Raw genomic sequence first — 25712 nt, forward strand, 5'->3', positions numbered from 1 at the left:
ATACACATCTCTTTATATGTGTAATTTAAAAAATCCATGGGTATAATATGTAAGACTGGGGAGGAGTGAACAATGTTAAGTTATTGCATACAATTTTTAAAGACACATGCATGATTTAGAATCATAAATATTAACTAATAGTAGAAAGAATCCTTAAATCATCTTTAAAAATATCAGCTTTTGAAAACTTACCCATAAGCTGCTAGGACATGAGTCAGTTGATCAGAAGTAAGAACAATCTTGTGATATTGATGATATCTCTGGTTGGGAACTGTTTCTAGAAATGTTATCTGGTGGGCACTACTGATCATCTCATTTTATAGAAGGAAGTTGTCTGTATAGGTCTAGAATTGTAGCTTCTACATTGACATATGGTGGTACCCAACATCTATCATAATTTTACCTCCTTCATGAACCACCTGGAGTCTAAGGATCCAAGCACTGGAAGGGCTTTCTGTGTGGGCAGCATCGATCTGGGTGGGTGAAGTCATGAGTGGGCATGAGGAGATTTTATTTCCTTTCCTAGACCTGACACTGGCCTGTTGGGTAACTATAAATGAATCATTTTACTACCACAATTCTAGTGTCTTAGTCAATATGTACTGCATCTTCTAATGATATGACCTTTTTTACAGACTGACAGTGCAAAGTGTTTTGGGGTTAAATGTGATTATTTATTAATTTTACTGAAACCAATTGATTTTACAGGAAACATTTCACAGCTGACTGGATTAGACCATAGCTGCCCCTATACAAGTTCAGTTTCATTTAAGCCCATTTTAATATACTTTATGAATAAGCCTGGCAGACAATTTCACTTCTTTTATGTTAAATATTCTGAATTATCAGATACATTATTCTCATTGTCACTTTTATTAACTAATAATTTGCCTAGTTATTTTGTGAATAATAGAGAAGAGGAATAACAGGATACAAAAGTAGTAGCTTGAAAAATACTTTTAAAAGGTGAAGTATTAAAGTATACATATATGTTCAAATAGAGTTTCTTAACAAGTGGAAAGGGTCTTGGGGTTATGGCAAAGAATATTACTGCTCAACTCTTAAGCGTAGAATGCCCATTCCCATTTCACCAGGAGCCTAACCTTTATTTAACCAATCAGTTATCCAGCAGGGACCAGCTTAGGTCCCACTATACATTGTCAGAGTCAACAAGATTGCTTGAAAATGAGCCAGTAAGACAGAAGGAATTGCACTTGCTTTTAATGTTACAAAGGACATTGTTATTCATAGTCCAGTAACTTTATGACAAGCATATACCTCTTGGAGGAAGAAAGAGTAACATATCTGAACATTATTTTCATTGGAATAATTTCAATTCCAACAAAGACTGAAAAATAAGAGGATACGAGATTTAAAAAATTATTACATTTGGGACAAAAGGCAAAGAATATACATGACTGAAATTAATGTCTTGAAAGAATTACACAGAAGTGTGCACAGAGTAACCCTGAAAGAGACTTTCAGGAGTTAACCAAGGTCAGCAAGTTATCTTAATAATTCCTCGTGTATAGTGCTACATTTTATAGTTCAGAGTTTTGGAGGCTGACATTTTACCAACCCTCTAAACTACTGTTACCGTTTTTTGACGAGTGAGTACATAGAGGTACAGACCTGAGAAAACCACCAGTGTTTAAATTCCCTGAGTGTACTGAGAGCTGCTCCACCTAATATCCAGAAGTACTGAGAGTCCCTGTCTCTAACTAAAGCGGAAATCTGCAGATGGTGCAGCTGCCAAAATGCAAGGCTTATCTCTGCTCCCGCTGAGCTGCCACAAGAGATCCCAGTGTTCTGATCACAACCCCTTGGCCAACCACCCTTAAGAGTCCCCCCTTCCAGAACTTCACAATTATAGTTTGGTTACAGTTGTATTTCATCAATAAAAGTCAATTGACTCATGTTTCTAAGGTCATTTTACACTACTCTGGCAGCAGTAAATGTGATTTAAATGGATATTACATTTTCAGTCACTTTAGGGCTATTTCCGATTGCCTGAGTGGCATCAAGAGACCTGAGTGTAACTGAGAAGCAGATTCCAAGGTTTCAACCTCAGCAGGGAATAACCTCTGCTACCCTGGAGCTACACCATGGAATATTCATATATCTGAAAATCAGAGACATTTGCCTCAGAGCAAATCAGAGATGGAAATCTGGGACTGACAGGAGAGGAGACAGGGTTTGCTCAGTAGTTCCACCACCCTGTTGTGACTTCACTTAGTGAATACGGGTCTAGGCCGATACTATGCCAGGCACCCCTCCCAGGGATTTGGACACTCATCCCATGCCAGCCCAAATGCTAGCCACATGACATAACCAGGAGATAAACTGCAAAGCCCATATAGAGACTAAACCATTTTTTTCCCCTCATAGTTTCATTTGACAGTACTTGAAAGCTTAGCTATTTTAGAATTTGTAAGGCTTCAGAGTGGTCTGGGTCATTCGGTCAAATGTACATATTCAACCATGTAGCATTAACTTTCTATTGTTCTGCCACAGGCTAGTGACTCATCAATACGCTTACTCATCACTTCCAGAGCTCCAGTGCCTGAATACTCTTGAATAATTCAAACATCCCCATTTGTCTAGGCTGCTGTTTGTCTGGACTGAGTTTTCTGAAAGCACTGCAAGGATTCAGTAGCCAGATTCTACTGAGAAGACATTCGGCCTATGCTCCTAAAATCTCGCATGTTTTCAAAAAGTCCCCACACCATCTGCCTTTTAATAGAAAATAGATTTATACCTCATATTTTGGTCTATGAACCTAGAAAACGTTGACATTTTCTGGCTTTAGTATTCAGATCTACTGGCCATATTCCATTCAAACAGCCCAGTGAAGAGCAATACATGTGCCAAAACAGAATGCAAAAGATAAAATGATAATATATTTCTGTACCAAGTGTTCTTGTACATTCATGGTATTTCTCATTCCCATATCTTGGAGGCCTAATGGATCTCAGTGTAGAATAAATAGCAAGGAATTGCTATTGTACAGTCTTGCCAAATAAAACTCAAAGCACATTTTAAGCCCCAACAACATGATTATTCAAAGACTGAATAGGCATGTGTGGCACTGAATGCCAAATAAAGGGACATAAACAAGAGTGATGGCTATTTGCATGAACTGAATACCATGAAGTTGATAAAGTTGCAGACACAGAAATGAACTTAAATCAGTACAGAATTCTATATTATTCTCACAAAAAAAACACAGTTACACTGGTCTCCCTTTGGTAGCAAATCAAGAGTACTTACCATTCTTGGAGAGAATCACAGCCAGATATTCATGAAAGTAGGTGTTGATGTACAGCAGAAGGCTTGGAGTATGTGCTGTGAGAAAGCTAAATGCAATATTTTCCTTGGACATGACAGCATCCGCATAAATGGCAGAGATTGAGGTACTTGCATTTTTTGTGACAGGATAAGGTTCTTGGAAAATATAGGTAATGGAAGTGCCAGCCTCAAATACTGCAGAAACCTCTGAAAGCACATATAAACCAAGGGTATAATTTCAGATACTGCATTTACAGATCTCCCAGACAGGCAGGGACATGAGCTGACTACCTCAGAAGCAGAACACTGCAAAATGCCCCAGACCCAGCTGACATCACCATTCCTTAATTTGGATGAGCAGTGTGTCTTTCCTTACAGTCTGTTGTCTGGCACAGAGAAGGACAGTTTATTGAGACAGGTCTCTAAATTCAGCTATTTTAGTGCTGGCATCAGAGTTCCACAGGATGGAAGAAGCCAAAATGTCTATTAGCCAAATAAATGCTTGGTTCACCATCTTCTGACAGCTGGCATGTAAGGCAATATTCTCTGTCTTTGCCCCACAGTAAAGACAATATATTTGTCCTTTCCAGCCTCCTTTTTAAACAAAGTCATTATTAAAGAACACATTGACCCTAAGACAGACGGTAAGGGAGGTTGTCTTTTATAGCTCCAAAAGAAGAGAAACCTCTACCTGTGCACGATCAGATCCCAAAAACTCATGCTTGTGTTTTCAATAAACACAGCATAGTCTGGACATGAAATACACAGATGTGATAATGGTAGTTTTTAATGTGAGGTGCAGGCCCACTTAGTAAACCTGTCATATTTGTAAGGTGAGAGGCAGACATAGAAATTAAAACACTCATGCTACACCCTGCTGGTATTGAACAGGATTTTTGTTAGTGACTTCCTCTGCCAAAGAGCATGCTGTCGTGTTCTTTATTTGCCCTGCTCCTTTTTCTGGTGTTGGCAACATCTCTTACGAGCCACCAGAAAGGTTCAGTGAAGACACATTCAAAGACCAAATCATGCAAATCAGTTTGCTCCTGAATGCTTTACACTTATTTTTAAAAACTCTTGATGTTTAGATGGGTTGTCACAGGAATGGGAAAAAACATGAAAAAAGTACATATTTTTGTCATAGCATTACTCCAAAACCCTGTAAACAAAATCTCTCAAGATTTTATTTAGGTGGACAAAGCTGGATGAGGCTTAAAAACAAGCCAACTAATGCAAACTAAACATTCAGACATGGGCAGACAACTGCCATGAAAAATTTCAGCCCTTGTTGTTAATGTCTGAGTCAACTGTATGTAGTTGAATACAGGAATCATAATGGGATATAGTTGATTAACAGTATAACCAACACCATTTTAAGTTCTGAGGCCATCAATTAAGTCAACAAAAGGAGGTGTTACAGACTTCTTAAGATAAACAGTAATGCTGAGGGGACAGCTGATACTAGACCATCTTCTTGTAACATGGGGGACACCAAGCTTACATGGGTGAAACTGTGCTGTATATCAGACACTGATAAGGATTTAGGAACAAAGCTGCTGCCTACCTTCCTTGCAGAAAGGTCCTTCATACGCTGAGTTAGTACAATCACAGGAGTAACCATTATACTTCTCCACACATTTTCCTCCATTATGGCACAGGTTACCATAACTGCTGCAATGTCCTGGACATCCAGGTTTAACACCAGGTGTCGTTTTAGCTCTCTCTTCAAGGTCAAGTTTCTGTCCATTTAAATGCAGAGATCGAATACATCCCAAAAAGCCCTTTTGTCTGGAAGCTGTTCCCCCTGAAAAAGAGAGAAGAAAGGACATGCATTCATTGGTGAGTCTGCACAGTAATCAAAGCTCTGAAGTACAATCCAGAGGTACAGATATGAATCCATGAATTTTTTAAAAAATATTATCTATTACGTATCAATGCATACAGTGGCAAAAGACAGATGAACAGTCCTGGAAAATAAAGGTCTCTATTTATCTTTATGAAAGGACTAAAAAGCTGTATGTGACACTTTCTTGTTGTGATTCTTCTCTTTCCTGCCTTATCTACTACCCTGTCTGGCATTTAAACTGCAAATTCATTTAGGAAAAAGATTAGCTTCTTTATCTTATGTCTGCATATCACCCAATACATGTGAAACCCAAACCTAAAATGTTTGGGTTTTTTTATTTGTTGCCATAGTAGAAAGTGTAAATAACACCCTAATCCCAACAGCAGGTGAGTTACACATGCTGATGAGTGCAGATAGCAGGGATGAATCATGTTCAGCAGGAGGCCTGATGGCTGAAAGGAAATGACTTGAGTCAGAATTTATGCATGACTGCCCAACCTGATGTTTCATGTGAATAGTTGTTGTGGCAAGAAACATGAGTTCAGGTCATAGTTGTGTTATTACAATTGTTAAGCATAATTGCATTTCCTTCTTAAGACCAGACCTGTATGGGTCTATGCAAGAGGGCAGTTCAGTCTCTACAACCTAAGTATCTTGTTATCTGACCAATGAAATTGCTGACAGTGTTACAATGAAGATACTTTTTCTGTAAGAGGTGGTGTCCGAGAATGATGATAACGATGATTGCTAGAGCACTTTGTGAAAATACCACCATTTTTCTCATTGTAGGTTTTGTTTGGCAGTTGCCAATGTTTTGCTTTTGAAGATATGGCAATTTTGATTGCTGCTAAGAAATCTAATTCTGGTTCAGGAGTTATCAGCATTTCCAGGCTCTAAAATGATAGCTTTATTGGTGATTCTCCTGCAAAAGTAGTATGAAAGAAATTATCTTCCCAAATTATTCTTCTGTAGGAGTTGGTTCTATACCAAAGTGCGTAAGATTACATCTTTTGATAAGTCCTTGCAGAAGAGCATCTGTTTTCTCATAAATTGTTTAATTAAAGCAAGACTTCTTCAAACTAAGAGAATGAAGCAATGGCCTGGAAAGCAATCTCACCAAAACCCCGTTGTCCTGCTATACCATTCTAGCATACTTTTCTTTATGGTACACTAATAGCAAAAATACCAGATTTGAATTAGAATAATTGAACTACAGATAATGTGTGAGACAGGTTTATTTTATGCTAATTTTATGATGCTTTTCTCAGAGAAACAAATATTTTCAAATTCCCCTTTAGCCAGCTATTCTTTTCAGGTGAGCAAATGTTAGCTCACTTATTTTAAAGGCCCTCTGAGCACAAGAATCAACCCTTTTGCATTTGCTGAAACTGTGCACACACAATATTTTTCTTTATAGATTTTGCTCCAAAACCAAACATACCATGCAGAATTTTCAGTAATATCCAAGTAAGGAGAAATGTGATTTCCTTCTTTAAGGTGGTTGGTTAATCTGTTTTCTTTTGCATGGAAGGTAACAACAAATATTACAAGGATAAATGAGTTTCCTTGCCTCACCGCTTCACACATATAAATGCCATCTGTAGCATTTAAAGAACGACTACAAACTATTGCTAACTATTCCACAGATGTCATGTTTATTGTACTACCCATATTCTTACTGCCCTCTAAAGCAGTGTGGAAAGCCATGTAAATTAAGTTTTTCACTCTTCTAATGTCTAGAGATTATAGATCTTAACAGAGACCATCTATACAATCCTAGATCCAAACAGTATTGATTAACCAAATCTGTTTATTGTTTGGGCATTTGGGTAGTTTTCTTCAATTGACTAGACTTAATCTTTCAAATACATTCCTGCAAAGCAGAGAAAAACTGAAAACAAAAAAAAAACCTCTTCCCCAAGCTAGGCTTTGCACATTTTTCCTACTGTAATAGGTCTGTTGGACTGGACAATTTCATGATGTGACCTAAATGTTTTGTTCAGGAAAACATATTTTAGGATAAGCCTCAGGACCATATACAACAAGGTTAAGGGTGTTCTTTGCTGAGTGGAGGTGACAGTCAAATGAGCCATGCTATTTTCAGCAAGGTATTTGTACAGCTGAATTTTACTGAGAAACCTTGGGGCAAGGAAGAGAGTCTGAGAGGAGGGGGCAAGAAGCTCAAAACTGAGCACTCATGGTGTAGGCTTGGTGACACAATTGGCTAAATAATTAACATTCTATCAATGAAATAAGGATTTGCTTTAAAAAGCAAAGGACTTTTTGTTCATAAGAACTGGATTACGGAGGCTGAAGCAGAGTGAAAAAGAATTAGGAGCACTCTTGCTTTATGTAACAGACAAAGAAAAGGAAAGGTCATAGGAGTGTAAGAATCATAATTATTATTACTCAGGAGTAGAAGAACTTGCTATGATATTCCTCAGAAGACATCCAAGTCACAGTTGTTAGTCTCAAACTGAAAGTTGTACAAAGCATACAGGATACACAAGGAGTTAAGCATGAAATCCTCCTCCTGGCCTCCACAATATCTCAAAGTGTCTACAGATCCATTTAAAACCAAAACCAGTAAACAAAGTACACCCCTTATATTTCTCTCCTTCCTTTTCTCTGTCTCCCAAGAAAGTTTCTCAGATACTGTTTTGCCAATTATTAGGCCTAGCATAAAGGACACAGCCAGCATAAAGATGAACCAATAACCAAATTGTATTTGGTACAAAAGGGTCAGTACATGGGTGAACACTGGGGCTACAAACAAATCAGATTATACATAATTGACATCAATCCCACTGACCCCAACACCACCACACAACCAACAATGGGTGGAATAAATGCTGAAATGCAGTCTCCCATAGAAGGGACTGGAGGCAACCAAGTCAACACACCAAATACATAAGACCAAGGAAGCCACATACCACATCTCTACACAGCCTGCATTTACAAAAGCCAGACCTGACTGGAGCCCAGTTCCAGGGAGGCAGGAGGTCCTTCCCCAACAGGGAACTCTGCACAGGGCACCCACCTCACAGACAGACACTGCCCCTGCCTGCAAGTGGCCCCAGCTTTTATCCCTCAGTGGGACACCTGACCTTTGTTACTTAATGTGGGACACCTGGGGCTCATTTACCCAATGGCTCTGTCTGCAAGGCTGGCCCACCCTGGAGGGAAGCCTAAAGGCAAACTCACCCCCCCTTTGTGAAGGGCTGTGGGAATCACCCATGTGTCAACCTTAATTTGGGGCTTGGGGTTGAAACCCCAGCATTTCAGATTCTGACTCTCTTTGGGGTATTGTTGCATTTGGACTGTCTACAACAAGAGGAGATTCACCCAAGGATTCCTCACTCTGCTCCCAAGACAAAAGCAGGAACCCAAGCACTTAACTTCGCTAGGCTCCTTAACATACCAAATGAATAGCACAAAAACTTCTGATCAAGGCTTTATGCATCAAATTAACTTATTAGGATTTGTATTTTTCCTCTCTGATGTTACCAGTCTGAGTGCAAATCCTGTTCTCAAAGAGATCTGAGAGGACTGTCTTTCACCTCCCCACACTTCAGTGTTATGGTCATGCTTTCTCCACTAGATAAGACAGAGTTTCATCTCAGACTACACCATGAGAGATAATGACACAGCTCTTCCAGGACCATAGGTATATATACCAAGAGGCAGCTGCACTTTCCAAAAGGATGTCAATCATTTTGAATGCTGAAAGCAACTGACCATTGAAAGGAGTGATTTTTGCCCATCCCTTCAGAGCACTTAATGTTCCAAATTAGCCTGTTGCTGGGCAGTTTGGTGCAGCTAATATTATCTAGACATTACATTTGTTTGGGATTTGCTCCTTCTGCTATAATTTGTTTAAATTAACAGAAAAAACATAGCCAGGTGCAAGTATATTTATGGTGTGACTGAGGATTATAAAGCAGTCTAAAGCACTTAGATACCCAAGACCCACTAAAAGAAAGTGAGAAATGGTTTTCTAACTCCTCCAGGCTGCTTTAAAATCCAAGCCTATTCAACTTTGAGTGTACTGGCAATGAAAAGTCATTTCTCCCACTTTGCACCACATAAAGCTACCTCGGAAGCCTGCCACATATGCCATGTGTGCCAATGTTGGCCTTAAGTAGACTTTCTGTCTTTATTTTGTTATTGCAACAAGTGTAGCCATAGAAAAACTCTTTCTGGTACTACACAGATAAACACTTAAGTGCCCTGTATGTCAATTACACAATTAACACACCATCTAATCATAGGAATATTAATTAATCTGCAATTCTGTCTCTCTCTTAGTGACTATGCAGACTATATATACTGACTATAACAGAGAGAAACCGTAATTGGATACAGATATTTATAGGAAGTGATAGAATAAAACAAGAAACGCAAATTTGAATCCTATCACATTGTGTTGCTATGGATGAGGAGATAAAAGGACAGAGATTAGATTTGAACAGCTCTGTTTTGACTCCCCACCTTTTGGTTTTATCTCCAGGCAGATCCAGACAGAAGACAGTGATTTCCTATGGATATTCTGAACAGCATGTGTAAGAAATTATCACTGCAGTAAAATCCGGGGAACATCAGGTGATAAGATTTCTTACACATATTATGTGGTTTGCTGTCCAGAACAAATGCTAAGTTTCTGCTTCCTCAAGGAGAACATCCTCCAAAGACAGACATGCAGGGCAGATATCATGTCAGCAAGATGCAAGAACAGCCAAGAATCATTGAATCAAACACAAAACAGGACAATGAAACATGGCAGAGCAGACTTGAATGGAGAACAGGTGTTATGGAAAGAAATTACACCAAAGTTCCAGCATTTCTGTGAATACAGTGAATAGTATGAGCATATGGGAAGGAGCATCTGATTCTCAGCTCTATCCTTTTATACAATACTGATGTATAAAAGAGACTCTGGGGTAAACAGAAATCACTATGTGAGTGCATCTTTCCAGGACATGTAAAACTCCTGTGAACTTCTCTATCTGTGATGATGTAACAGCTCCAAAATGGAAGTATTTTGGGGTGCATTTGTGTGCAGATAATGAATTACCACTAATTTATGCTTTTCAAGGCCAGAAGTGAGTGAAGAAGCTTTCTTGCAGATAGTACTGTTGATCCAAGTAATGTAATGTGAATTGAAGCCCCAGTAAGACATGCCTAACATTCAGAGATACTCCACAGAAATGCAGTTTAAGAACATTAAAGACATCCATGGTTATACTTAAGTACATAGAATAAGTTGAAAATTGATTTTTACCCTAGCAATGACCCAGACAGGCTTAAGTACAAGAACATGCACAACTCAAAATTAGCACATAGACAATGTAAATCATGGTGAGATTCCCAGGTTCTGCTATAGTCTCTGAACATCTGGATTTCTCTGCTGGAATAAGCAACCATGGCATCAAAATACTGAACTCACTGTCATTATATATCAGTTAGTATTCCTCTGAAACACTCAAGTTCATATTTTTCACAGTTTTCAGGACACAGATTTACATTAGTTCACCATCAGTGTTTTCTCCATCTAAAATTACTAGACGGTTGGTTTGATTTTTTGTTTGGTTGCTTGGTTTGTTATGGAAGAGTATAATTGGTCACACATGTGGTATATTTTTATCTCTGAATCCAATAGTTTTTCATTCCTTGACCAAATTTGAGAGAGAGAATATTATGTTCTCCCATATTTCAGAAAAACTGGTAGCAGGGTAAGTAAGAAATAAACAGCATCAAGGCCTCCACTGAGGAAGACAGAAGTGTGAATTCATCCCTTACTGGACATAAAAGTACCTAGACACATAAAAGAGAAATCCTTCTCTGTGCTTAGTCATTGGAAAATCTTCAGTAAAAGCCTAAATCTCCTAAAATACCTAAGTCGGTCAATCTGAAGATAAACTTCCAAGGCAAGTCAGGCCTTCGTAACTCTCATCCTTTACGAAGTATTTAAAGGCTGATTAACTTCCTCACAATGTGTCAGCATCGCTAGATCAGAAGTAAATGAAGCACAACTCCACGACTGCCTACAACTGACCGTTTTGTTAACATTGCTGGAGAAGGCTTCTGTTCAACTTTCTTTACTATATATCATAGAAAGTAACAAGTCTGTTTGACAAGCTAAGTTTTAAAAAACTCCAACAAATTAACATAAAACCCCCAAGAGCTATATTCTTCCATTCCCTAAAATTCTAAATATATCTGGGTTTTGGGTTAAGAAGGAAAAATCTGGCCAAAACAGAAGTAAATAACTAATTCATAAAACAGGCAGAAGCAGCTGATAAAGAATTAATTGGTCCAGATTAACAGAACTCCTTTAGAATTATGTTATATGCCAACTGCCCCTATAGTCAAATTTTACAAGTGTCCAGATTTATTTTATGTTTGATCTACTGTATGTAACTCACTAGAAGGTAAAGACAGAAAACCATCTCACATATATTACATATAGGTTGATGTTTCTGAAGCAACAGGAAAATAACTGTAGTTTCAAAGCTACAGTGCATCACCATTGATGATGATCGCATCATCATAATGCTACATGATATTAATATAGTTCCTTCATCCCAAAGGATCAATAAATCCTTCCAGAAGATAAATAAACTAAATTAAATTTTGACATTGAGCCTTATTTATGAGATTTACAAAATATCTGAATTGATTCTGGAGAAGAATCAAGAGAAAAAAGATTATATCTTAATGACTAGTTACCTCCAGTGTGGAAACAAAGTTCCATGTTTAGATTGAATGAATTAGGGAGATACAATCAAAAAAAATATTTCAAACATTTTTAAAAAATCAAATCATGCCAGTTACATAGATTATTAATTAAGAATGTGCATACTAATTGTGGAAACCCCTTAATCACTGTCAGTATGCAGAATGCTGCAGAAACAAATATGTTGTGGATTACAGTGGGAGTAAGAAGTAATATTATGTGTTGCTGCTTCCTTTTTTACAAGGTTGTTTATGCATTTATTTTTCAGATAGGGTAAAATTCATTCTGCATGGCTGAGGTATTAAATCAGTTGCTTCCTATTAGAGATTGGAATGAGACTTTCAGTAGAGACAAATTATGCCACATCTGTGTATTGTTGGACTTCTGCCACCTTTCCCTGGAGCACCTGGGGACAAACAGTAACAAAATCAGGAGGCTGCCCTGGTTTCTGCTGACTGCTCTTAGGAAAACTCAGGAAGTCACTGGACTTTCATTATGGTAGAACTAAGGGCCAAAAAAACATTCTTAAAAATATTAGGTTTTCTGTCCAGTTTGTTTGGGGTTCAGTTTAAGTGTGGATGGACAACTGAAAACATCTATTTACTGCCCGGTGAGAACTTTTCAGCTCTTGGTTGAGATAAAGTAACTATGTCCTAGAGGTTACTGTAATTAGTAAGTACGATCAGCTTGGAAGTCACTGCTGGAGATCAACTGGTCCATCCTGTTCCTCAACGCGCAGCTACATTCAGATAAGGTACATTTTCCCTTCACCAAAAGCAATGGGACCTTTTCTGCACAGCTGTTACCCATCCACTCAGTCCCCAGCTTGTACCGATGCATGATGATACCCTGCCCCAGGTACAGGGCTTCACATTGGTTCTGCTGACAAGGGTTCCTTGTTGTTCTGTTGAGGTGTCTTGGTTTTGTCCAGGATAGAGTTAAATTTCCTTGGGCTGAGAGGGAGCACAGGTAGAGGCCAGGCCCAGATCGATCACTGGAGTATTCCATATCATGTGACATCATGGACACGTGCTCTCTCATTTTCATTTTCGTTCCCTGGCAGGCGGGATTTCTAGTGTGGTTGGGCAGTGTACCAGTCACCAGTCGGTGAGTCACTGCTGGATTTCACCTGTTTGGACTTACTATTGTTTCTGTTGTTTTGTTACTACTACTGCTTTTTTTTATTCAAACTACGACTTTCTTATTTTTTTTTTTGTCCCTCACCTATTTCACCGGGGAGGTGTGTGTGGGGGGAAGTAAACCACTGGCCACGTGGTGACTGGCTACCAGCCACAACATGAGATCCTTAACTACCATGGATTTCCATAATGTAATTCATGGATTATGTCACTTTAAAACCACCATGAAGTTTGTCGAGGTAACCCGTTTGTTTTGCTGAGGCAGAAAAGCAAGCTTATAGGCAGATACTATTTTTCAGATATGAGATGGCGAGCAGTTGACAGATATAACACATCTGCTAGATGACATGCTAAATAATTTTTACTCCTTTAAAAAGACACAACCAAAAATTTGCAGAAGTCTATCCAGTCATTAAATTCTCTCAGTTTTCTACCTCGAAACAGTACATTGGCTGGATTTCTCTGTTTCCAAGGCCTTTAGCAGCCCAACCCTACTGCTGCCAGGCCTGGCCTTCAGCAGAACATGTTCTTAGGATCATCTCAGCATTTGAGAAGCAAGTGATTAGCAGCATGTTTCATACCAGAAAACAGAAACCTTACCCTGTCACAGTCTTAAGCCTCCCTTCTCTGAGTTCTTCAGTGAACTTTCCTCTGGCTGAGTATATCAGAGATCATTTTAGGTATAAATCAACAGCTATGTGGGAGGGACTCCTGGCCATTGATGCAGCTGGATCTATCTATTAATAGATTCGTTCCTTACATTCACAGCCCAGTAATTACTGCACACATACACTACAAAAAGCTCAAATAAATACCCCAAAATCTTCTTAAATCAAAGGGTGTGGATACATGGGTAAACTTCATTAAAATGAATTGACAGATTGAGGTTTGCTATAGGATTTCATCTAAGTAAGATAAATCATTTTAAGGAAAGAATCAGTAGTTACCTGCCTGGCTCTGAATAAGAAGCAGGTTACAACCCCCTCCATCACTGAGCAGATTACTCAGAAAGACAGTGTTTGAATACAAAAAGGGAGAAGCCCCTCTGTATCCCTGATTATTTTATCAGATACAAGGTGGTCCCAATCTAGATTTCATTTGCAAGGGAGATAAGGAAACAAACTATATGCAAACAGAGTTTTTTTCTTTTTTCCCCTTCGCAAGATCACCTTCAGTTAAAATAACTGTATTTGCTTTGACGGTGTTCATATTTCTCTCACACATGCACTCTATGGTCAAATAAGGGTTCTGGCAGACACGCTTGAAGGAACAGACTTTAAGACCATACTGTCATCAGGCTTTGCCCCAGAAACTTATATGATGAATTTGTGCCTTTTACATTACACCTAAAAAGATAGATCACATTTCCTACAGCAAATTACACAGCCAGTGCTGCACAAGAAGAAATACTATGAATTCTTTGGCAATAAATATGTTTCAAGCAATCTTAGACCCTAAAAATACCATCTAGTATAGTATGGTTAAACTATGGTTAGTGCTTTGAGTGTGAAGGCAGTAGTTTGGGTTTACTTTATGTTGCCTATGCAGGAGTGGAAGAAGAGAAAGCAGAATTAGGTCACCACATGCAAGCTCATGCTGAAACAATAGCATTACCACGGTATAGACATAGAAATATTGTACATATCTACAGAAACCCTTACATGGTCCCTACCTACAAATAATTGGCTGTTGAGCTGCAAGCGGAAGTGCCCCTCAGCAGGTGCCTCCAGGACCTTCTTGGGGAGGCTGTCCACCTGGAGAGAGGTTTGCTTGAGGTTCCTCTCCGCTCGGACATAGTGCCACTGGTTGTCATTCAGGGGTGTGGGAGACTGCACAGTGGCTTCTGTGGGGCCATTCCCGACATCAATTGAGAAGGTGATCTCTTTGGGGGCTGGAATAGATAAACAGATGTGAAGAAGAAGTGAAGGTCTGAATTAAATCCTGGTTTTGACATCAAGAAATCTTACATAAATATAGGGTCCATTACCTTTTATGTCAGCAAATAGTACAGCAGCATTTACTACCCATCTCCTACACAGCAGCTTATACATAAATCTAAGCCTGCAGCCTCACTGTTTGATCTCTGCTGTGATTATGCTTGGCTGTAGGTACCCATCTTTTTTGGCTATAACAATTACAGTGCTCTAGAAATAGTTCTCTTTTTGAAGTACAGGTGCCAAATGCTGTACATAAGTGACACAATGGTAGCAAATGATTTTGGACAAATAATGCTAAGGTGAGGGAAGGAATGAAGGAGCTCTTTCAGACTAAATCTTTTAAAATACATGTACTTAACAATTACAGAACTTGGTTGTATATTGTAGGAGAGAATCCTATAAGCATCTGTTTGCCTTAATAAGTCTAATCCAAGAAGCAAGGAAAAACAGATAAGCAAAATTAGTTTATTGCTGATCCTAAACTGAAGAGGAATATGTAACACATGTCCAGAGATAGTAAGGCTCCTAGAAACAGGGTGATAATTGAAAAACAACAGCCATGCATAGGAATCCATCTTGCTCTGTTGCATCTGGCCTGAAAGGGACCAGAACTTTTTAACACTCTTGCTACTATTTTTACTGTTCCTAAAATGCTAAATACCCCAGAATGACCAAGAACTAGGTCCACAGACCACACAAACACAAGGTTGTGGATTGAAAATTCATAAAAACCTGTTATTTCAAGCCCAGTAAATTGGATGTCTGGTTTTGGAAGCTGATTCTTAGATAGTTTGGATAGGAAACACTCCATGGGGATAGACAAAGATCTATTCTGAGCCCCTGCATCTGCTAAAAGGCCGTTTCCCTTCAAAGCAGCTGGTCTGTGAAGCTTCCTCGATACAAGGCCTCTAGGCTGCAAATTCCATCTGGCAGCAAGAAACACTACACCAAACTACTAATGAGAAGCCTAAGTTTAAAAGACAAGACTTTCCCCAAACTTTTAAATAACTCATTTCTCTAGGAGTACAGATTTAACACACGTACAAAAGCCTTCACTATACAATCCTCTTAGCAGTTCACAGTATTTTTGACATCAAAATGCCATTTTTACTTCTATATCCCTGAGAATGAAAGGCAGTACACTAAAGTACAACCAAATTGGACTTTGATGTGCAATTAACAGTAAATCATACCTCATTACCTTGTGATAATGCACCATGACATTTACCATTGGTTTAATGAATCGAAGGGCCTTGGGGCCCTGTTTTATTAAATTTTATGTTGGTGTTATAAATTATAAGCATATTATAAAACGTGTAGTACTCAGGTTGTTTTTCCTCAGCTTGACAGAATTTGGAATACACAAGTTGCATTTCATGTCCAATCCACAGTACTCTTTTGTCACTAGTAAATATTGGAGGTCATCAGGAGTGAAGCAAAACCTCACTAATTAAGTTCCCTGCTACTCTCCTTTATATACTGAGTAGCAGTTATACTGCAGCTACTTACTAGATTTTGAAGTATTCAAGGCCCATTACAACTGCGACTGATGTATCATGCATTAGCATCTTGTCCTTCAAAGACTCTCACCTCGTAGTTGTACCATACACACTAAGTTCCTCTGAAACACTAGGGCTGCATCATACTGGGTATGTTGCTGATACAGAAATAAAAGTATCATCATAAATAAATAAAACCATCAGCGTGGTTGTGTTAAATTTTCCACCTCTCAACTAAAATTACAGTCTACAGGTATATTTAATGAGTAGCTTTTTCTCTAAAGAGCAAAAAAATACTTAACAGCAGTGTTGAAAAAGTAAATTCATTCACCTCTTTAAGAAAGATAAATCTAACCATAACAAGATTAAGTGTAATGACCAAGGCTATACAGGGGAACTCTGACAGGAGAGGTAGGTAAGTCTAGATTAATGAGTCTTTGTGTCTCCATTTTATCCTTTTCAGGCACCTCCAGCCATCTCAAGACATAAGAAAATATGTCCTTCCTACTTCCCTGAACCTGTCAAATTTGGCAAATACACCAAGAATTCTCGATGGTGAAACTTACAGTTTATTTCGACTCGTATGAAGTCTTTAATCCCAAGGTTTTCTAAGAATACTCCAGAGACAGCTGTAGTTTTGAAGAAGAAGGAGATGTCCGCGCTGACCTCGGCGTGGAATGTGGGGAAGTGCAGGTAGGAGGCCTCCGTGTTGAAAGAAGCAGCGTTCCAGAACTGCCCTGAAAACACAACCCCCTTGTCTATAGTTATTTGGCACAGGACAGCAGCTGCAAGCTGCATGTGGAAAGCCACCTTTCATCAGATAAATACATTTTAAAAATACAAAAAAAAAAAACCAACAAAGAGGGAACATTTTGTACCTATCAAAATTGAGAAGAGCTAGTACTCACTGTCTCCATAGCAACGCAAAGGGCCGATTTTCCAAGCAGCCTCAGAATTTGATCTGTTTGTGTCAGTGATCACTATCTGAGTTACAGGCAAATGGTCTTTGAAAGCAAGGAGGCCGGTATCATTTGTCCTGGATTATAATAAACAAACAGAAAGAGATGGATTAGCCACAGAGAAAATCCCCAACATTCCTTATACAAGGCAGTATTTGAAAGATGCTTACTTAAAGATGAAAGGTCTTTAGCGGAATTACTTAGAAGAATTGTGACTGGTGCACACTGCTTAAGATACATACATGCACATGTACGATCTATACTCATACATAATACTGATAACTGAAGACACTGTGTTTGGATGCACGATACTGTCTGGTATGGAGTGTAACTGTTTCAGCTGTGCAGAATGACGGTGAAGCCGAGTGCTGCCATTCTGCCTGATGGACATCAATGTAAAATGGGCTCTACTGGGTTACCTTGGCAGGATGAATTTGATGTGGAACAGGTTTAAACCCAAGTTTGCATTTCTGCTAAGTTAGTTGGAGAGAGATAATGGCATTTATGCTGGCTTTATGCTTTATCCATGCAGGAAGAGAACACGTGATACCTGATCCAGCGTGCTGTTGGCACGGGGCAGCCAGACTACCCAATCCAACTTTGAGATGGCTGGTACGCAACTGACTTAGCACAAAGATGTTTGAATTGGCAGAGTGAGTTTGGACTGAATCAGTCCTTTGCATTATATCCCTGTGGAAATTTCAGTTCAGCGACTGAAATACTGAAGGCTGATTTACTGCACTGTCGACCTACAGCCTTTTGTTTGTATCAGCTGGGCTTATTCTTCAGCTGTGACTAACTTATACACAGCTGCTAGAGAGCAAGAGAAAAGAAAGATTCCTAAAGGATCATTTCTTTGGTTTTACTCTGAGTGTGCTGGGCAAATTGTTGTCCTCAAAATGCAGCACAGCGTTTCATGGCAGCCCTCTAGTCCCTAAGCCGATTAGTGGCTTTGACTCTGGCAGGGTATACAGTTGTGCATTCATCCCACTGTACTTCATGAACTGAACTGAGTCTCACAGGCATCCAACCCTGACCTTAACAGAGCCAAACTACCCTCTCGAGGTATTCCTCTATCAATTGATTATAGAGAGGTGAGTGCTAACATATCTTATCTCCACAGTGGTGAGTTTTCTTCTCCAAGCTCTTTTTCTCATGGTTGAGGTCTTGTGTACATCTGGGTACACAGGACTGGCAGAGCATCCTTAATGGAGATGAATCTCAACAGTTTTGGAAAAGAGGATCCCTACCACTGTGTGGCTCAGCTATCTGCATGCAGGGTTGGGACTCAACTCACCTGTCTACTCAGAGGTGAAAGACTACATGCTGCACATGAGGATGGCAACAATGACCAGATCCAAAATGCAATAATCCAAATTTAACACCCACTTCTCTTTCAGGCAGGTATGACATAAGCCTTAGGAAACAGGTATCACTTTTTGAGTGATACCAGTGCCAAAAGAGTCTAACATCCCAGCAGGAGCCCAGACTACCTATATGCTGCTCATAATGCCACCTTCCACAAATGTACCTCTCATTATAGTTCCAGCTGTGGGAAGGGACCCAGGACTTCAGCAAAAAATAATAATCAGGATGAACACTGCAGCTGTGCTCTGATACACAACCTCAGATGTTTGCTTGGCTAAGTGCTCTACTCTGATTGATGTTAGAAAAAAAAGAGAAGAGGTATTTTGATATTTTTGAAAAAGGCTGCATACATTTTACTTATTTTTCATTGTTTCTAATTGCATGCAGCACACTTAATTGTCTCATAATTCCAAGGGGAAAAGGAGAGGTACCCTCTCCAACCCTAAATTTTTTTATTGCTTCAGTGGGTGTCTGACATGCAGATAATTACAAAGTACAGCAAGATGAAATTCCCAGGCATGAGGCAGAGTGATGCTTTCAATACAGACTCAGTAGGAAAAATACCATGTATGAATCAAAAGTACATGGTCTCCAAATCTCTTCATGCATGTCTCTCAACAGCATACTCATATAGCTTATTGTATCAGTCTTCGAAAGTTAGTGTAAACATTCTCAACAGATTATGAGACAGTTGTAACAAAAGCCGAACTATTTGAGTATTTCTCAATAATTAAGTTGTTTCAGTGGGTGGGAGGAAGAAAAGTAGGCAGAATGAATGAAAGGCAAGCAGAAAGATGCATAGAAAGAAGACATAAAATATGCAATATACACATGAATAAGTAAGCTGGCATTCACTTCTTTCAAAATAAAGTAAAAAAACAATCACAAAACATTTAGGGAGGTTTCCTGCAAATTTATTTTCATTCAAAAAATAGTGCAGTCTTTTGACTAGATATGATCAGTATTCAAATAAAAATCAGTATCTTCCTACAGCTACTACTGAAGATATCTAAAAAAAAAGAAATGGTGACATTTTAAAGATATCTATTCCACATCTCTGAAAACTGCATTGCTTATTAGATATTCTGTTATATTGCATGAAGTTCTTTTATATCAAATTTTATGACTGAGTTTTTACTAGTTATATGCCAGTGTCAGAGAGAACTTTAGTAGCATAGCTCAACTGTGAGAAAGAAAAATATTCTAGAACTAATAAAAATCTTCACTTTTATGTTAATGCCTTGAAAACTCAATCAAGTTTCTCTTGAAGCTCAAACAGCACATTTTATGTATTTTAGTCTCTCACACATGGAAAAAAATACTTGTGCAAGGATATGTATTCTCATACAAGAAGACACTGAAATAAAACCCATTAGAAAAACATTCTGCCCCTCCCAAGAATGTGTTAATGACGTGAACAACATAACTATTGTTGCAGTTTGTTATTATTATTTCATGGAGGGAAATCAAGTTTTTGGTGAAAAGTCAACACCTGTTTCAGCTAAGAAAAGCAGAATAGAGATTTGAAGGTGCTATGCGGGAGATAAAGTTTGAGTGTCTTAAATTTTTGGTATTCTTTAAGAGGAACTTAGTTCAGACTCCATTTCTTACGAAACACCATGATTCCTCTTTATGTGGTACACCATGGCAGCCTCAAATATAGTGTATTATGCCTCAGAGAGGAGCAAGAGAGCTTCATGCACCTGTACAGTAATTTCCTGGAGGCACTGCTGTGGCACTACAAAATACAAATAATTCAGGGTTTGGACAAAACATTTGGAATTTTGCCTGAAGGGAGCTTGGGGATCACTTTTAATGTACTACAGCTTTCAAAAAAAAAAGTGCTATTTTCTGATAGAAAGCATCTGCAGCATGATGTGCATATACATGATTTTGTCTTTTAAACATAAATAAACCCCTGTTAGAGTCATTGTTGCTGTGTTTGTTCCCAGAGCTAGTTTTCAGTTATACGTATTTTAATTTAGCAGTTCACATACACTTAAAACCAGATTCTGTTTGGTTTTCCACATTAGCTTCTCAGGTTAGCCAAAACCAATACTTTATTTCTTTTAACAAGTTACACAGCACTCTTTGACCACTTCCACCAAGCATGCCTTTTGTACCATGCTATGTCCTGCTCCTCAGTACTGAGAACAATGGGTGGGTCCTGCCTGCAGGAGGGTCCTGGGGAGGGGATGCTCCTTGGTCAGGAATGTAAGTTAAGTCCTGATTTCACAAAAAATAAAGCAGGTTTTATCCCTTTCTTGAAAGGAATCTTGTACATGCAGAAAATGATGCAAATAAAATAACGAACTTGGGAAGTAGACCTTCTGTTTACCTGACTTGGCAGTCAGTTCAGCACAAATTCAGATGAGAATCTGAATGCTTTTTGAGGGTGGAAATCACCCTCCATGAACAGATGTTTCTGAGCTCTTTGCATAAAGGGTAGCATTAATTTGTACTTCCCATAAGCAAAACCACAACAAAACAAATCCAATAATGCCCTTTAAATTAAATCACTGAAATATTTTTAGTTATGGGTATTAAATACAGTTGGAAGTTATCTATTCATCTGTTTCTGAAGATTAATGTCTGTATCTACCCAAAGGACTTTCTCAATAAGCTATGAAGCATGTTACACATCAAACAAATACTTTATGCATGGGGGAGTAGGGCAAACAGAAAAAAACCCCAACTTTGCTGCAAGTGCAGCAGTGCCAAAGGTAACAGTGCAGCTACTGGATACTTTAAGATGTAGCACAGGTAGTCTTACCTGTAAATGACAAATAACTATTTTGATGGTAAAATTATGAGACTATTTTTCTTCTTCCTGGCTACTAATAAAAGCAATCTCAAAAAATCTCACTCTATGGTATCCTAACAGTGTAAACCATCATAAATTGGTAATCTCTAGGTAGCTGTTTCCATATTTTTTCTAACAGATGGTAGAACAGTGGTGCCACTAAATATAATTTCTTCTCATATGATCCCCTATTGGTACATTTTCTTGTTGTACATTAATGAAAACTCTGGTAGGGTCTGAGCCTCAGTAGCTCAGATATTCAGTACAGACATTCATGAATTTGGGGAAAAGAATACTATCATCATCAGATGTCAATAAACTGCATGAGGAATGGGCAAGTGAGACAGGCTTCCATTAGAAAAAGTTTTGAGCCCTGTGCAGGACAGATCATTAATAATCCAAAGGAGTACATTTCAAATGCTATCTTACCCAGCATCTGCATCCAAAAATTCTTAACTGGGTAAAATAATGTAGAGTCACAATAAAGAAAAAAACAGCATCAGAAAGGGACATACCTAATAGTTAAAGGCAAGATACAATGGCTATATTTTGCTGAATTAGAGAAGAGGTACAGAGAAAAAGTTTGGTAATGATAGTAACAAACTGATTCCTGACACCTCAGGGGCCTGCTACAGTCAGGTCTCTGCAGGCAGCTTTTCTAGTTTGTTGACAAATGCAGTCATGAAGGCAGATATCCAAGACAGCTCTATACAGGCCAGGTCACCTCCGGCAGGGTTTTTTTATGAGCTCACAGGCTCTGTGGAGTTGCCTGCACTGCTTCTGGGGGAACGGGTTCAGTGCGGGATAGAGGCTAAGCAAACAAAACCTGTCAAATCTGGGCTTGTCAGCAGCTGAGTTTCTCTGCCTTGCTCTCCTCAGCTCTTCCAGTTTTAGCATCCTGACTCTGGCACAGCTTTGCACAAATATAGCTCATCCAAAGAAGGCTTAATTTGCTTCCACGTGGCTTTGCTCCCCCTTGAACAAGGCTGGATATACTCAATATATCTCTGGGAGCCAAAGTGGGTCTGACAGTAATATCCCCCCTCTGCCTTCTTTTCATGTCCTGTGGCTTCCTTGTTGCTTGCAGTACCCCAAAGGCATGGTAAAGAGGTGAATGAATGTTAATTTGGAAATGGGAAGACCTAAAGGCTTAGTTCCCCAGTGAAGAAGGCTGTTCTGGAAAATAAAAGAGGATACTCCCATCAATCTGAATAGTGATTCTATGAGAATAGAAATAAAAGATGGACAACCAGCTACTGGTTGGAATCAACACTATCCACCACACTGCTGAAATGCCTGAGCTCCCTGTACATAATAACTTCCAGAGATAGCACTCTTTCTGTACAAAATAAAAAACTGTAAAGTTCTCCAAATTCACAAGGTTTCCAGCTGAATGCAGTCCGTAAGAAAGAGGTTTGGTTTGATGACTGGCTTCAATCAAGTGTTTGCATTTGAAGTGGAAAACAGATTCCAGACAGAGAGACCAAAGTAGCAAATGGACTTCAGGGTAGTCATGTGCCACCATGGCATGAAAGAGGTTCTTCCTGTTTAAATGAAAGGTTTGGTAAGCAGCAAGACTTTCATTGCCAAGGCAAGAAGATTTTGCTTGAGAAGAAAGACAACCTGTAAGAGGTATTTAAGGATCCAAAACATCTCTAGAATGGACTTGAGACAACACAACCCTGTCTGCATTTCAGAAATGCTTTATTCTTTACATCAGTTCAACACCTTTCCCCAATAATGCCTGCATCAAGAATGCGCCTCCTGTTTGAAACGGGGCATATCTTCTGAAAGACAATCGCAAATCCATCTCATCTATACATAGCTTGTCCCAACAGTGAGCTATTCTCAATGTTGGGGAAGGGAGAGAAAGACAATATTGTCTGAACTAGATTTAGCTTCAGCTTGCAGCCACTGGATTTCTATGAATGTTTCCACCCACTAGCAAAAGCTTATCCTATGCTTGGGTCAGGGTGACAGTTTATGCCTCTGCTCCCTCAGCAGAGTTCTTCTGCTGTTCTCCATCAAATACCATGAAGATGCTCCACTGTTCTGCAGTGACAGAATCAGCTGTCATCATGCTGCAGTTTGGAAGCATGGTGAGGAGCTGGATGGAAAAAGATACTTTTCACTAGAATGCTTTAATAAAAAGAACGGTGAAAAATACAAAAGCCTTCTCCATATAGCATTCAACCAATTATATTCCTGTTCATCTGGCCAACATAACTCAAGGGGGACTAACTTGGTGTCAAGTAAGAGCCCAGAGATAGCAGCTGGCTCAGGTGTTTGCTTAGATACAATTTAGAAGTCAGTGTGCATAGAAGTGCATATTGTGTGCTACCAAACACCTGGCTCGAGACATTTTTCAGGTCTGTTTTCTCTTGTTTTCTGTTTCTTTTGCTGCTCTGAGAAATTACTAGCTTCTTCTGCACCCAAGATTTAGTCTACGGAAACCAAATCAAAGCAAAATCCTAAGCCTGTCTCCTCTTCAGAAGGACACTCCAGCTATTCTGGTGAGTTCCTACCTCGGAGCTGCAGTGAACAGCCTGATTTATCTAAAAGGAGCAAAAATGATTTTCTGGTTTTCCACTCTGCAGCACCCATTTTATTTCATGCTAAGGCAAATAAATGCATCTACTGCTGTCTTGCTTATTCCACTATAATGTATAGCAGGTTAAAGTCACAGTTCAGATCTCAGCAGGTTTCAGATTCAAATGCTCATTATATATCAGGGGGTTAGTGTTCTAGCAGAGAAACACAAAAGAAATCTTCAAGAGGCATAAAATTTCTTATGTTTAGAAACTCTTTGTAAAGGTCAGGGTTTTGTTAGCTTTTAAAAAGGCAGCCTGCAATTTAGAATACTACCAAAGTCCAAATTTCAAATGGATTAAAAACCAAAACAAACCACCTGAACCCCCAAACCAACAAACAGTAGGCAGTTTAGCTGAGGAAATTTCTATGCATATCCTGTTATCATAATGAAATTAGGAGAAACAAGTAGCTCTGTAAGCTGCAAAACTAATGAAGCATGATTTTCAACATCTTTCTCCCATGAGGGGTTCCCAAAATCTAATAAAAGTGTATGCTTCCTTAACTTCCTTCTTGTGGGTTTTAATTGGCTTTTTCCCCTCAGCCTGGCATAAATTTTCATTGAATGTGTAATTTCTAATACTTTTGAGATTTCTCTTTCTCTGTTAAAGATGTTTGAAATGTGTCTGCTTGTTCAAAATCATTGGGTGTGGGGGGAAAATGGAGATAAACACCCACAGCATAACTCACTTAGGTCTCATTTCCTTAGGAGATTTAGCTGAAACATTATAAAACGGCATTTAGCTTTCACCTTGCATTGGTTTGTACAGTCTAGTAGTATACTCTCTTGCAATCTCAGACTACAGCCCCAATGGTCTTGAGCAGAGTAAAACACCCTGCTCTGCTTGACTAGCAGCTCACTCGAAAGTGAAATGTGGATTATGAAAAGAGCCAAGCACCAGTGAAAGCAGATGCTTTTGATGCTCATGTGCAAACCTCACCAAAGTGCATCTGATAACCAAACACAAAAGATAAACATTCACAGTAAGGCCCTTCTATACAAATCAGATTCATAAAGCAACATTTATATAAAGATCTTCCTGAAGAAATCCTCCTACAGCAATGATTTTTGAAAGTGAATAGTGACCCCAGGGATATAAAGGGTCCAAGTGAATAATCACACTGTCCGGAAATTGAGCAACCAAAAAAAGCCCAACACTTACAGTGACAAGTAATTTCTGATTTCTTTTTTTGTTTGTTTCAAGACCCCTTATAGTTGCTTTCTACTCATTCTAAGTGAAGGTTTCACAGGGATAATTCAGAAACTATTTCAAATACAGAAGCCTATTACAACAAGACATTTCTTGTCTGTTTCCATGATTCATAATTTCTGAACTACTTGAGGTTAAAATATCTTTTCTTTTTAAAGAAAGGGCAGCAGCTTCCATCAGTGAGTGGTCCAGAAGGGAGAAAGGATGAAGCAGAGTTTCCACATGTATTTTCACAGTGTTTCAAATGGTACTTTCAACAACACTCATCTAGCATTCTTGTACGCTCCAACACAGGTACGGCATTAATTGAAACTAGCTCTCAACTGCTGGAGAGTCT

General features: G+C 38.9%; 1 protein-coding gene across 1 annotated transcript in view; it reads right to left on the reverse strand.

The window, feature by feature from the left end:
- Positions 1-25712, reverse strand: part of CNTNAP5 (contactin associated protein like 5) — a 218841-nt gene that overhangs the window by 30850 nt on the left and 162279 nt on the right. The window contains exons 15-19 of the mRNA XM_026852489.1: positions 17354-17481; positions 17012-17182; positions 14682-14900; positions 4853-5092; positions 3271-3495 (exon numbers count right to left, since the gene is read on the reverse strand). Coding sequence (XP_026708290.1) covers positions 3271-3495; positions 4853-5092; positions 14682-14900; positions 17012-17182; positions 17354-17481 — 983 coding nt within the window. The remainder of the gene's footprint in view (positions 1-3270; positions 3496-4852; positions 5093-14681; positions 14901-17011; positions 17183-17353; positions 17482-25712) is intronic.

The sequence above is a fragment of the Athene cunicularia genome, assembly GCF_003259725.1.
Source record: "Athene cunicularia isolate RWA chromosome 7 unlocalized genomic scaffold, athCun1 chr7_part1, whole genome shotgun sequence".
In the NCBI taxonomy this organism is placed as follows: Eukaryota; Metazoa; Chordata; class Aves; order Strigiformes; family Strigidae; genus Athene; species Athene cunicularia.